The following is a 12,831-nucleotide window of genomic DNA, read 5'->3' on the forward strand; positions in this document are numbered from 1 at the left end:
AACACAATGTCCGATTTTTGTTTAATTAGTATAGTTTTCGTCTGAAGAAAATCTTAAGAGCAAGACTAGGCATGCTCAGAGACGAAAGAACACATACAAAACGATCCAACACATGACATCACTTCTGAAGTTGAATTCTGTCGTACGGGAATTAAACTCTTCACTTTCCACATGAGACTAGCATGCAACAAAAAATGGACGACAGATCATTCGATAATCTGATCGTGTGTACGGGGCTTAAAACAGAAATAGATGGGTAATCCTCCAATGGGGACACATGTTCCAGTGACAAATGCCCAAGCCATTTTGGAGAGAATTCTTTTCACTTCCAATTGTGTCTATAAGTCAGAGAAAAGTAAAGTAAAGAAAAATCTTCAAATTAGGATGCAGAAGGAAAAGAAAACAGCGGAGGTTTTTAAAGCGGAACTTCTCTTCTTCCTCTGGTGGGCATTCTTCCAGGACTGGGCAGCACTAATGTAATGACGTGTGAGTGCCCATTAGTCTTGGAACAATTTGAGCCCAGCTTTCATAATGACACGACCCCTAGGGGGCGACAGGTTGGGCTTACAATAAATACAGTCAGGTCCATAAATATTGGGACATCGACACAATTCTAATCTTTTTGGCTCTATACACCACCACAATGGATTTGAAATGAAACAAACAAGATGTGCTTTAACTGCAGACTTTCAGCTTTAATTTGAGGGTATTTACATCCAAATCAGGTGAAAGGTGTAGGAATTACAACAGTTTGTATATGTGCCTCCCACTTTTTAAGGGACCAAAAGTAATGGGACAGATTAACAATCATAAATCAAACTTTCACTTTTTAATACTTGGTTGCAAATCCTTTGCAGTCAATTACAGCCTGAAGTCTGGAACGCATAGACATCACCAGACGCTGGGCTTCATCCCTGGTGTTGCTCTGCCAGGCCTCTACTGCAACTGTCTTCAGTTCCTGCTTGTTCTTGCGGCATTTTCCCTTCAGCATGCTCAATCAGATTCAGGTCACGTGATTGACTTGGCTATTGCATTACATTCCACTTCTTTCTCTTGAAAAACTCTTTGGTTGCTTTCGCAGTATGCTTTGGGTCATTGTCCATCTGCACTGTGAAGCATCGTCCAGTGAGTTCTGAAGCATTTGGCTGAATATGAGCAGATACTATTGCCCGAAACACTTCAGAATTCATCCTGCTGCTTTTGTCAGCAGTCACATCATCAATAAATACAAGAGAACCCGTTCCATTGGCAGCCATACATGCCCACGCCATGACACTACCACCACCATGCTTCACTGATGAGGTGGTATGCTTTGGATCATGAGCAGTTCCTTTCTTTCTCCATACTCTTCTCTCCCCATCACTCTGGTACAAGTTGATCTTGGTCTCATCTGTTCATAGGATGTTGTTCCAGAACTGCGAAGGCTTTTTTAGAGGTTGTTTGGCAAACTCTAATCTGGCCTTCCTATTTTTGAGGCTCACCAATGGTTTACATCTTGTGGTGAACCCTCTGTATTCACTCTGGTGAAGTCTTCTCTTGATTGTTGACTTTGACACACATACACCTACCTCCTGGAGAGCGTTCTTGATCTGGCCAACTGTTGTGAAGGGTGTTTTCTTCACCAGGGAAAGAATTCTTCGGTCATCCACCACAGTTGTTTTCCATGGTCTTCCGGGTCTTTTGGTGTTGCTGAGCTCACCGGTGCGTTCTTTCTTTTTAAGGATGTTCCATACAGTTGATTTGGCCACACCTAATGTTTTTGCTATCTCTCTGATGGGTTTATTTTGTTTTTTCAGCCTAATGAGGGCTTGCTTCACTGATAGTGACAGCTCTTTGGATCTCATATTGAGAGTTGACAGCAACAGATTCCAAATGCAAATAGCACACTTGAAATTAACTCTGGAACTTTTATCTGCTCCTTGTAAATGGGATAATGAGGGAATAACACACACCTGGCCATGGAACAGCTGAGCAGCCAATTGTCCCATTACTTTTGGTCCCTTAAAAAGTGGGAGGCACATATACAAACTGTTGTAATTCCTACACCTTTCACCTGATTTGGATGTAAATACCCTCAAATTAAAGCTGAAAGTCTGCAGTTAAAGCACATCTTGTTTTGAAGTTTTTTAAAAAAAAAAAAGCACATCTTGTTTGTTTGATTTCAAACCCATTGTGGTGGTGTATAGAGCCAAAAAGATTAGAATTGTGTCAATGTCCCAATATTTAGGTAGAATACATGTAGGTAGAATTGTATGTTTCTCTGCTCAAAGAAGACAGCTTGAGATGAACCAAGAAAGAAGAAGAAAACGTAAGGATACGTAGAACTTCATTTTTTTTAACAAAGGGTGGGGTAGGGTTGGTTTAAAAATCTAAAAAAAAAAAAAAAATTAAAACTAGAGTTCCACTTTACTCTCGAAATTCAAAGAAAAATAAATGTAAGTGCTGGTTCACATATATGCGATGCGGGAACCCTACAAATCCACTGCGGGTTTCCGCATTGCACTCGACTCGCAGGCAGTTCACACTGCCATATGCGAATCGCTGGGGGTGTCAATACAAAGTTAACGACACCCCCAGATCAGTTTGCATATCGCTGTGCGAACTGTCATTTCGGACATGAATCGGATCGCACAGGTGTGAACACCCATGCGGTCCGAATCTGGTGCGTACTAACAAAAAAAGTTCCTGTGCGACTTTGGTCCGAATGTGATGCAAATCCAGCCAAACAATCTGTATGGCTGAATTTGCAATGCACAGATATTACATGTGTTTTGCATAGCAGTGCGGTGCAAATCACATGCAATGTCTGACATCGCATATGTGTTAACCGGCAGTTAAATGGTTAACCACTTGACCTCCAGAAGATTTAGCACACCCCCCCCCCCCCCCCCATGACCAGGCCATTTTGGCGATACAGCACTGCCTTGGATCCTGAGCCTTTTTTCTGACACTTGTTGCTTACAAGTTAAAATCAGTATTTTATGCTAGAAAGTTAAGCAGGCCATAGACGATTCGAATTACGTACGATTTATCGTTCGATAAACGAAAGCGGCACTCGTGCACATCATCGAGTGTACCATCACTGTGATCCGAAAATCGTACGACAAAACACTATTTTTTGTGCCTTTTAACCACATCTCTACCGGACACACTCCCTACTGTTCTGTGTTTTGTTAGGCGAAATCATACAACTCCCCCACTAATGATAAGAAATTCGGCCGATTTTCGCAAAAAAACCCAACATGTTGGATATGTGAATTTTTGCTGTCGTACGAAAATCGAACGTTTTACATACCACACTAACGATACCAAAATCGTTCGATAACACTGCCATTTACGATTTTCGTACGATATTTGAATTGTCTATGGCCTGCATTACTTAGAACCCCCAAACATTATATATATATATATATATATATATATATATATATATATATATTTTAGCAGAGACCCTAGAGAATAAAATGGCGATATTTTATGTCGCACTGTATTTGCGTAGAAGTCTTTCAAATGCAATTTTTTGGGAAGAAATACACGTTCATGAATTAAAAAAAACAAAACAGTAAAGTTAGCCTAATTTCTTTGTATAATGTGAAAGATGATGTTACACTAAGTAAATAGATACCTAACGTGTCACGCTTTAAAATTGCACACACTGATGGAATGGCGACAAACTACGGTACTTAAAAAAGTCCATAGGCGACGCTTTAACATTTTTTAATGGTTACCTGTTTAGAGATACAGAGGAGGACTAGTGCTAGAATTATTGCTCTCGCTCTAATGATCACGGTGATACCTGACATGTATGGTTTGAACACCATTTAAATATGCGGGAGTGACTTGCGTATGCATTCGCTTCTGCGCGTGAGTGCAGAGGGACGGGGCGCTCAAAATTTTTTTTTTTTCTTAATTATTTTATTTTATTTTTTTATTTTTACACTGTCCATTTACATTTTTTTTTAATCACTTTTTTTGCTGTTACAGAGAATGTAAACATCCCTTGCGACAGTAATAGGCAGTGACAGGTACTCTTGTGGAGGGACCTGGGGGTCTAAAAGACCCCAAACCCCTCCACTGCACTTAAAAGCATTCAAAAAGCCATGTTTGGCTGTTTTGAATGCTGTCAAATTTTTTTTAAATCTGGTGCCTTTAAGGCTTCAGTAACTGCAAGTGATGTCATGACATCGCTTCCGAGCTTTTACATCAGAGACCCAATCAAAGCTGAATCCGGCTTTGTTCAGGTCTTCGGCCAGCCGGTGGGACAGGAAACCTAAGAGAGCCGCGGAAGGCGGCGGGGGGCGGGACTTCCCTCCCGCTCCTTGTAATGACAACCGAGGTTCTAGATTGTAAGCTCTAACGAGCAGGGCCCTCTAGTTCCTCCTGTTTTGAACTGTATTGTAACTGTATTGTCTTCCCTCACATTGTAAAGCGTTGCGCAAACTGTTGGCGCTATATAAATCCTGTATAATAATAATAATAATAATAACCGAGCGGCTGCTCAGCCACATCGGTTGTCATTACAAGAAAGCTGACTGTCGATAAACAACCGTACCGGGGTGACTCCTCTAGCTGCAGGCATCACCCTGGTACAACCCCCTAAAGCCGAAGCCGCATATTTGCGTTCCATCAGCGTGAAGGGATTAACTGACAATTGCGCGGTCATGCAACGCTGTATCCAAATAGGATTTTTGTCATTTTTTGCTGATCTCAGTTCTGTGTGTTTTACCAACGATCGGCGGGTGCCGGCAGACATCCAGTGCCCGTCACCCACAGATCGGCTTCTAGTAGCGTGTGCACGCCCCCTGCTGGCGGAAGTGCAGAATCACATATATATATATATATATATATATATATATATACGTGATTCTGCACAGGAAAGCTGCCCTGTAGCAGTAAAACTACTACAGGGCGGTGTTTAAGTTGTTAATATACGTCCACACTGACACCAACAATCTAAACTCTGATTTCAACGACCAAAGACTGGATAGGAACTCACCCTAGGTAAATGACTCATTAGTAATGTCATAACATGTTTAGTGAGATCTCTTCTGCATAATGCAATCACTAGGAATTTACCAATGCATGAGCTAAAGCCCAGACTTACGGTATAAAGCACATTGATTGTGTTCAAAAAGTAAAGAACACTCCAATAGTGAAATACAATATAATACATTATAAGGCCAGAAGTTTATGGACCCCTGACCATCACATCTCTATAAGCTGGTTGGAAATCCCATTCCAAAACCATGGACAATAATATAGCATTGTCCCCCTTTGTGATCTATACCAGCTTCCACTCCACTGAGAAGACTTTCCATGAGAGTGTTTCTGTAAAATGCTGTCCCTTCAGCCTGACTTGGGAGGTCAGGTATTGATGTTGGATGAGAAGACCTGGATAACAATCAATGTTCCAATAGGTGTTCAGTAGGGTTGAGGTCAGGGCTCTGTGAAGGCCACTCAAGCTCCTCCACACCAAACTCATCAAACCATGTCTTTATGCAGCTGGCTCATTGCTGGAACAGAACAGGTCCCTTCCCAAACTGTACTCAGAAGGTTGAAGGAGCACAATTTTCCTAAATGTCTTTACATGCTGCAGCTTTAACAGTATCCTTCACTGGAAACACCTGAACATAACATGGAGGGCTGTCTACATAGGATTGGCAATATGGTAGGTGTGATAGTCAGGTATCCACAAACCTTTGGCAATGCATTCTATCATAAAATCAAATATCAAAAAAAAATAATAATAATAATAATAATAATATTAATGTCATGCAGGAGTGTCACCACATTTTGGAATTGCGTCTTCTATGTTACACAGTATCCTAGTATTGGATACTGCTGAATGGAGTTATTCTTTACACACTGATTACAGTGCTCTGTAAGTTGCCACTAGGCAATGCTTTAAAGCGGTTGTAAACCAGAAAACAAGAAAAAAAAAAAAAACAACCTGCAAGATAAAGGCATAATCAGCTAGTATGCCTCGCATACTAGCTCATTATGTATTACTTACCTTAGAACGAAGCCCCGATAAGGACCCCTGGACACCGCTGCGGGCGCTGCCATGATCCCTCGGCGTCTCTTCCGGGTTCGGCGGCTCCGGCACTGTGATTGGCCGGAGCCGCGATGACATCACTCCCGCGCATGCGCGCGGGAGTGATTTTCCGGCAAGCTGCCGGCAAGGAAAACTGAAGGTCCCCCCGGACCTTCAGAGCGCATGCGTCACTCGCGTGAGCGGCTGCATGCACTGCAAATATCTCCTAAACCGTGCCGGTTTAGGAGATATTAATTGTACCTACAGGTAAGCCTTATTATAGGCTTACCTGTAGGTAAAAGTGTCAAAAAGTGGGATACTACCGCTTTAACCATTGCAGCACCGGAAGGTTTTACCCCCTTCCTTACCAGGCCATTTTTTGCGATACGGCACTGCGTTGCTTTAACTGACAATTGCGCGGTCATGCAGAGTTGTACCCAAAAAAAAATGATGTCATTTTTTTCCCACAAATAGAGCTTTCTTTTGGTGGTATTTGATCACCTCTGTGATTTTTATTTTTTGGGCTATTAACAAAAAAAGACCGACAATTTTGAAAAACAAAATAATATTTTTTACTTTCTGCTATAAAGAACACCCATTAAAAACATGTAAAAAATCTAATTTCTTCATCAGTTTAGGCCGATTTGTATTTTGCTAAATATTTTTGGTAAAATAAATCCCAAAAAGTGTATATTGATTGTTTTGCGCAAAAGTTATAGCCTCTACAAGCTATGGCAGGGGTGTCAAACTCCCATTTCACCGTGGGCCGCATCAGCATTATGGTTGCCCTCAAAGGGCCGGTTATATCTGTAGGATTAGATGTCCAGAGCAGCCCATGTCCTGGGGGGCAAAGAGAAGCCTTTCTACAGCTGCACAGAGGAGTGCAGGATCTGGCAAAGGAGTTCTGTCCTCTCTGCTGTCGACTACAGAGACAAGGTGGGGGCAGAGACGAGGGGGTGCCGCAGCTGCAGGAGAGGAGCGAGGGCCACATGAAATGGCCTGGGGGGGGGCGCATTCGGCCCGCGGGCCTTGTGTTTGACACCCGTGAGCTATGGGATAGATTTATGGACTTTTATTTTTTTATTGTTTTTTTTAGTAACTGCAGTAATCAGCGATTTTAAGTAGGACTGCGATATTTCGGCGGACCGATCTGACACTATTTTGGGACCAGTGACACTAATACAGTCATCAGTGCTAAACAAAAAATGCACTGTCACTGTATAAATGACATTGGCAGGGAAGGGGTTAACTTTAGGGTTAAGTGTGCTCCTAGAGGGTGCTTTCTAACTGTGTGGGGGATCGACTGACTGCAGGAAGAGAGAGATCTGTGTTCCCGATTAGTAGGAACACAAGATCTCTCTCTTCCTGTCTGACAGAATGACAGTCTGCCTTGTTTACAGAGGCAGACCACTGTTCTGTCATTCCTCTGAACGATTGCGGGTGGCCGGCGGCGTGCGCCCCAGAGCCAATGGAAACAAACACGTATTGGTACGTGATTTTGTGCTTAAGGGCCCCCCTGCTGCAGTAAATGTACGTGGCGCGGTCCTAAAGTGGTTAAGTAACATTAAGGCTCCATTCACACTAACGTGACTTGTCAGGCGACTTGTCAGCCTGACAAGTCGCGGTCCGTCACGGTCCATTGAGTGCCACAGGACCCGTTCTAATAGGAGCGACACAAGTCGCTCCGACTTAGAAAAAGGGTCCTGTACTACTTCAGGACGACCTCGGAGCGACTTGCATAGACATTCATTATATGAAGTACGTGCAAGTCGCGCCGAAGTCGCGATGCACGGGACTTCACAAGTCGCCTCCGAAGTAGTACAGAGTCATACCGCTTCAGTGTGAATGTGGTCTAAAGCTTCCGATTTTTTTTTATTAAAATAATAAACATGTCATACTTAACTGCTCTGTGCAATAGTTGTGCACAGAGCAGCCCCAATCCTCCTCTTCTGGGATCCCCCGCCAGCACTCCAGGCTCTTCCTCTTTAGCGAGTTCCCCCATGGAATGTCACATTTTGTATGGGGACACTCGTGCAAGCTCGCTCCTGAGCCACCCTGTCTGCATCCATTGACACAGGCCAGGCGACTCAGCTCCGCCCTCCGCCCCCTTGTCACAGCATTTGATTGACATCAGTGGGATCCAATGGCTTCCGCTGCTATCAATCTGCCCAGCGAGAGCCGCTGCTCTTGTATGCACATGGATCAGGTAAGTATGGGGGGGGGGGGGGGTGACGATGACTGGGGGGATCATGCAGCACAGAAGGTTTTTTTACCTTAATGCACAGAATGGATTCATTTTAAACTATTACTGACACTGTGACCATTGCAATGTAAGTGAAAGAATGGCCCACCACAGACTGACCACACCAAACTTACTTTGTCCACACCCATCTTTTTGAAGGCAGCCTGTAAGACTTTGAAGTTGTGGATGTATTCATGTTCCAGCTTAGCCTGAAATTTCACTTTCTTCAGTAAGATACAGCCGGGGAAGAGCATGTCCATGAACTGACAGTACGCTGCACCTGTAGAGAGATCACAGAACCACGTTATTGCCTAGAGAGTTCTGGTATGATCTTATATAGCCCACTCAACAGTAGCACTGATTATATGTCTTTCGACTTGATTATATGTCTTTCTACTTGATTATTATCTTCACTTAAATGTCTGTCCCAATCTATTAGACCTATCCAGACCCTCATTTTTAGATGCCTCTTCCACTTCATTAGTTCAATGAAGAATAGATTCCCTATGTTGTGGGCTGGTCTACTAAAACCCCATTTGAGAGGGGAACCCACCACTAATTTTCTGCTATGATAGTCATTCCTCCTAAAAAGTGTTAGTTTAGATATAGGCGGTGCCCAGTGGGTTGCTTCAAGCCCCATACACACGTACCGATCGTCGGCCGAACGATCGGCCGTCTTTTGTCCCCAGGCTGTCGTGTCCGCTGAAAAGTGCAAAAGACTGCACACGAATTTTGTCCGCCGACTGCAGAAGTGATGTCATGTAATGGTTAACTTTCCCTGTGTTTTTTCTTTTCTGAGCATGCCCAGTCTTGCAAATCTGCTGTCTGTCGGCCGAATTCTGTACTGACTGGCGAACAATTGGCCGTTCTGGTGTCGGCATACAAAAAATTTAATGCTTGCACGACAGATTCTGTACGGCCGAAAGTGCGCTGTCGGCTGTCGGAAGCATCATACTAACAAGCCGAAAATCAGCCGATCGGTCGTCAGCCGAATCTTTTCGGCCGACAATCTGCACGTGTGTACGGGCCTTCAGTCTTTGGAGTCTTCTGTGTCATTGATAGACCAACAGGAATATCCCTCAGCTATAATTTCAGCTCCGTTCCTGTCTAGCTAGGAGTTTTGGGTGTTCCTATCCACCTTTGTGTGTTCTAGCTACCACTGTAACTAGAACTCGGTAATAGTAAAAAATAAATAGAAATCTAACAGCTCTGCAAAGAAATTAATCAGCTTCCAGTTTTTATTGTCAAAGCTTCATTAACCACTTTACCACCGGAGGATTTTGCTGTCTTACGTCTGGGCCACTTTTTGCGATTCGGCACTGTGCGACTTTAACTGACAATTGCGCGGTCATGCAACGCCGTACCCAAACAAAATTTACGTCCTTTTTTTCCCACAAACAGAGATTTCATTTGGTGGTATTTGATCACCTGTGAGATTTTTACTTTTTGCGCTATAAACAAAAAAATAGCGTAAATTTTGAAAAAATAACAATATTTTTCAAATTTTTTTGAAAATTTAAATTCCCCCCAAAAAAAATGTAAAAATCAAATTTTTTTAAAATTTTTGGCCAATTTGTTTTCTGCTACCTATGTTTGGTAAAAAAAAAATCACAATAAGCGTATTTTGATTGGTTTGCGCAAAAGTTATTGCGTTTACTAACTAAGGGAAAGGTTTTTGTCATTTTTGGTGTTTTTTTTTTTTAACGAGTAATGGCGGCGATCTGAGATTTTTTTTGCGGGACTGCGACATTGCGGCGGACAGATCGGACCCTTGACTGACATTTTTGACACTTTTGGGGGTACCAGTGACATTACTACAGTAATCAGTGCTATACATATGCACTGTTACTGTAAAAATGACACTGGCAGGGAAGGGGTTAACTTTATTGGAGAAGGAGGGGTTAAGTGTGTCCCTAGGGGCGTGCTTCTAACTGTTATGGGATGTGGCTTGTTGTGTAACTACAGAGATATACGATCCTACATAGCAGGACCGTATCATCTCTGCACTTACACAGGGGAGAATGACAGGCGGCTTTGTTTACATTAGCCGCCTGCCTTTCTCCCTCTGTAACGGACGATTGAGAGGGGGTGTCTGTGAACGAGCGGGGGCTGGAGCGCGCCTCCGGAGGGGCGCACTCGCCCCCTATTGGCTCGCAAGCGAGTGACATACCCATACGTCACTTTGCCTGCACGGGGCTGACCGCCGCAAGCGGTTAAAGTAAAACTAAAGGCAAAACTTTTTTTTCAATTTAGATAGAGTAAGGTAGGGTTATAACCCTTGTCAGTTTTATTGTTGCTATCTGCTTCCCATTGGGGGAATTTCCTCTCACTTCTTGACCCATAGCCAACAAAGGAAGTGAGATTAAATCCTTCCAAAGTGAGGGAATACCTGGTTGTTACCAAGATCACCAAAAAATTTTGATTTTTACATTTTTTTGGGGGAATTTCATATAAAAAAATGTGAAAAATATTGTTATTTTTGCAAAATTGTCGCTCTTTTTTTGTTTATAGCGCATGATCAAAAAATCGCACAGGTGATAAAATACCACCAAAAGAAAGCTCTGTTTGTGGGAAAAAAAGGATGTCAAATTCGTTTAGGTACAGCTTCGCACGACCGCGCAATTGTCCGTTAAAGTCACGCAGTGCCGAATCGCAAAATAGGGCCTGGTCAGGAAGGGGGTAAAATCTTCCGGGGCTTAAGTGGTTAAAACACGTACAGGTTTCTAATAACAAGTGGCCCTTATGTCTTTCACAAACCTTCCAATGCTAACTTTATTTGAGATTACAGCTCATCAAAACAAGAGTCAATATGGCTTCCAGCCTACCTGAGCAGAGCTGCTCTATCTTGGTATAGCTGAGTTGTATGGAGTCGTTGACCCATGCCAGCATGTCATGACGACTCAGGTTCTCGATGGTCACAGAGGTGGAATAAACATTGACCGCCATCCCCCAGCTGGAATATAAAAAGTGTTGTCATTAGTGCTTATATAGACTGTTCATCCATGACAATGGGACTGATCAATAGGGCGCCATAATATCATTCTTGTTGCATGGTGTTACATTAGTAAGTCCAATCACTTGTTTGCAATTTACTTACCCCAGATAAATACTAAAATATCAGTTTTGGGTGGTCTGACCCTTTAAGGTTCGCAGCAGGAAGGATTTGTCTTAGATAGGAGGGATGAGGGAAGCTAAAAGGATAAAGGTTATAGAGGATGTGCTAAAACAGTAAATCAGTTTTCAGAGATAGATGCTGTAAGTTTTGAAGCAGAACTCAGGTAAGGGAGAGCAATGGTTGACACACTAGCACCCCCTGTAACCCTAACACTAAACCACAAACTCTGTTACCTATACACTACCCTGTCTGTAACCCCCCCCATACTCATCCTCCCTGTAACTCCTACACTAAGTGCCGGTTCACACTAATATGACTTGTCAGGCGACTTGGTCAGCCTGGCAAGTCGCGCACCGTCGCAGTCCATTGAGTAGTACAGGACCGGTTCTAATAGGAGCGACACAAGTCGCTCCGACTTAGAAAAAGGGTCCTGTACTACTTCGGGGCGACCTGGAGCGAATTGCATAGACATTCATTTTATGAAGTCCGTGAAAGTCGCGTCGAAGTCGCGCTGCACGCGACTTCACAGGTCGCCCCCTAAGTCGGAGCGACGTAGTGTGAACCGAGCCTAACACCCACACTAACCTTCCCGGTAACTTACACTACAGTACTACACCCTGTAACACTAACACTAAATTTCCCTGTACCTAACTAACCCCCTCATAACCCTTTAACTAACCTTCCCTTTAACCTCAACAATAACCCTCCCTGCAAACCCAACACTAACCTATCCTGTGACATTTACACGAATACTCCCTGTAACTCTAACACTAACCCTCCCTGTAACCTCAAAATTAACAGTTTCTGTAATGCTAACACTAACCCTCCCTATCCCATCACTATCCCCTCCAATAAACACAACACTTACCTGCCCTGAAACCCTAACACTAACGCTTCCTGTAACTTCAACCATAACCCTCCCAGTAACCTTAACCCTAGCCCTCCCAGTATAGTCAACACTAACACTCCCTGTAAATTCAACCATAGCGGCTCCCAGTAACCTTAACCCTAGCCCTCCCAGTAACATCAACACTAACGCTCCCTGTAAGGTCAACCATAACATCCCCAGTAACCTTAACTCTAATCCTCCCAGTAACCTCAACACTAACCCTCCCTGTAACCATAACATTAACCCTTACTATAACATTACAATTATCTGTAACCCTAATACTAACCCACCCTGTAACCTCAACACTAACACTCCCTGTAACCTCAACACTAACCCTCCCTGTAACCCTCACATTAACCAATACTATAACATTAAAATTATCTGTAACCCTAATACCAGTCTGTTGCTGGCCGGGTCAACCTTATCAAGATGGTTTGGGCTCCCCAGCTGCTCTATGTCTTCCACAACACCCCCATATGGATACCTAGAAGATGGTTTCTTAGAATCGAGTCACAGTTTCGGGAACTTATTTGGTGTAAGAAAGTGGCCAG

At 43.3% G+C, this 12,831-nt stretch overlaps 1 protein-coding gene across 4 annotated transcripts in view; it reads right to left on the bottom strand.

Moving 5' to 3' along the window:
* Positions 1-12,831, bottom strand: part of MAPRE3 (microtubule associated protein RP/EB family member 3) — a 226,173-nt gene that overhangs the window by 29,987 nt on the left and 183,355 nt on the right. For all 4 annotated transcript variants that reach the window (XM_082251159.1, XM_082251158.1, XM_082251160.1 and 1 more), the window contains 2 exons: positions 11,102-11,229; positions 8,411-8,556 (listed from right to left, as the gene is read on the bottom strand). In XM_082251159.1, coding sequence (XP_082107285.1) covers positions 8,411-8,556; positions 11,102-11,222 — 267 coding nt within the window. In that variant the 5' untranslated portion in view covers positions 11,223-11,229. The remainder of the gene's footprint in view (positions 1-8,410; positions 8,557-11,101; positions 11,230-12,831) is intronic.

This window comes from Pelophylax lessonae (assembly GCF_965119305.1).
Source record: "Pelophylax lessonae genome assembly, chromosome: 3".
Lineage (NCBI taxonomy): Eukaryota > Metazoa > Chordata > Amphibia > Anura > Ranidae > Pelophylax > Pelophylax lessonae.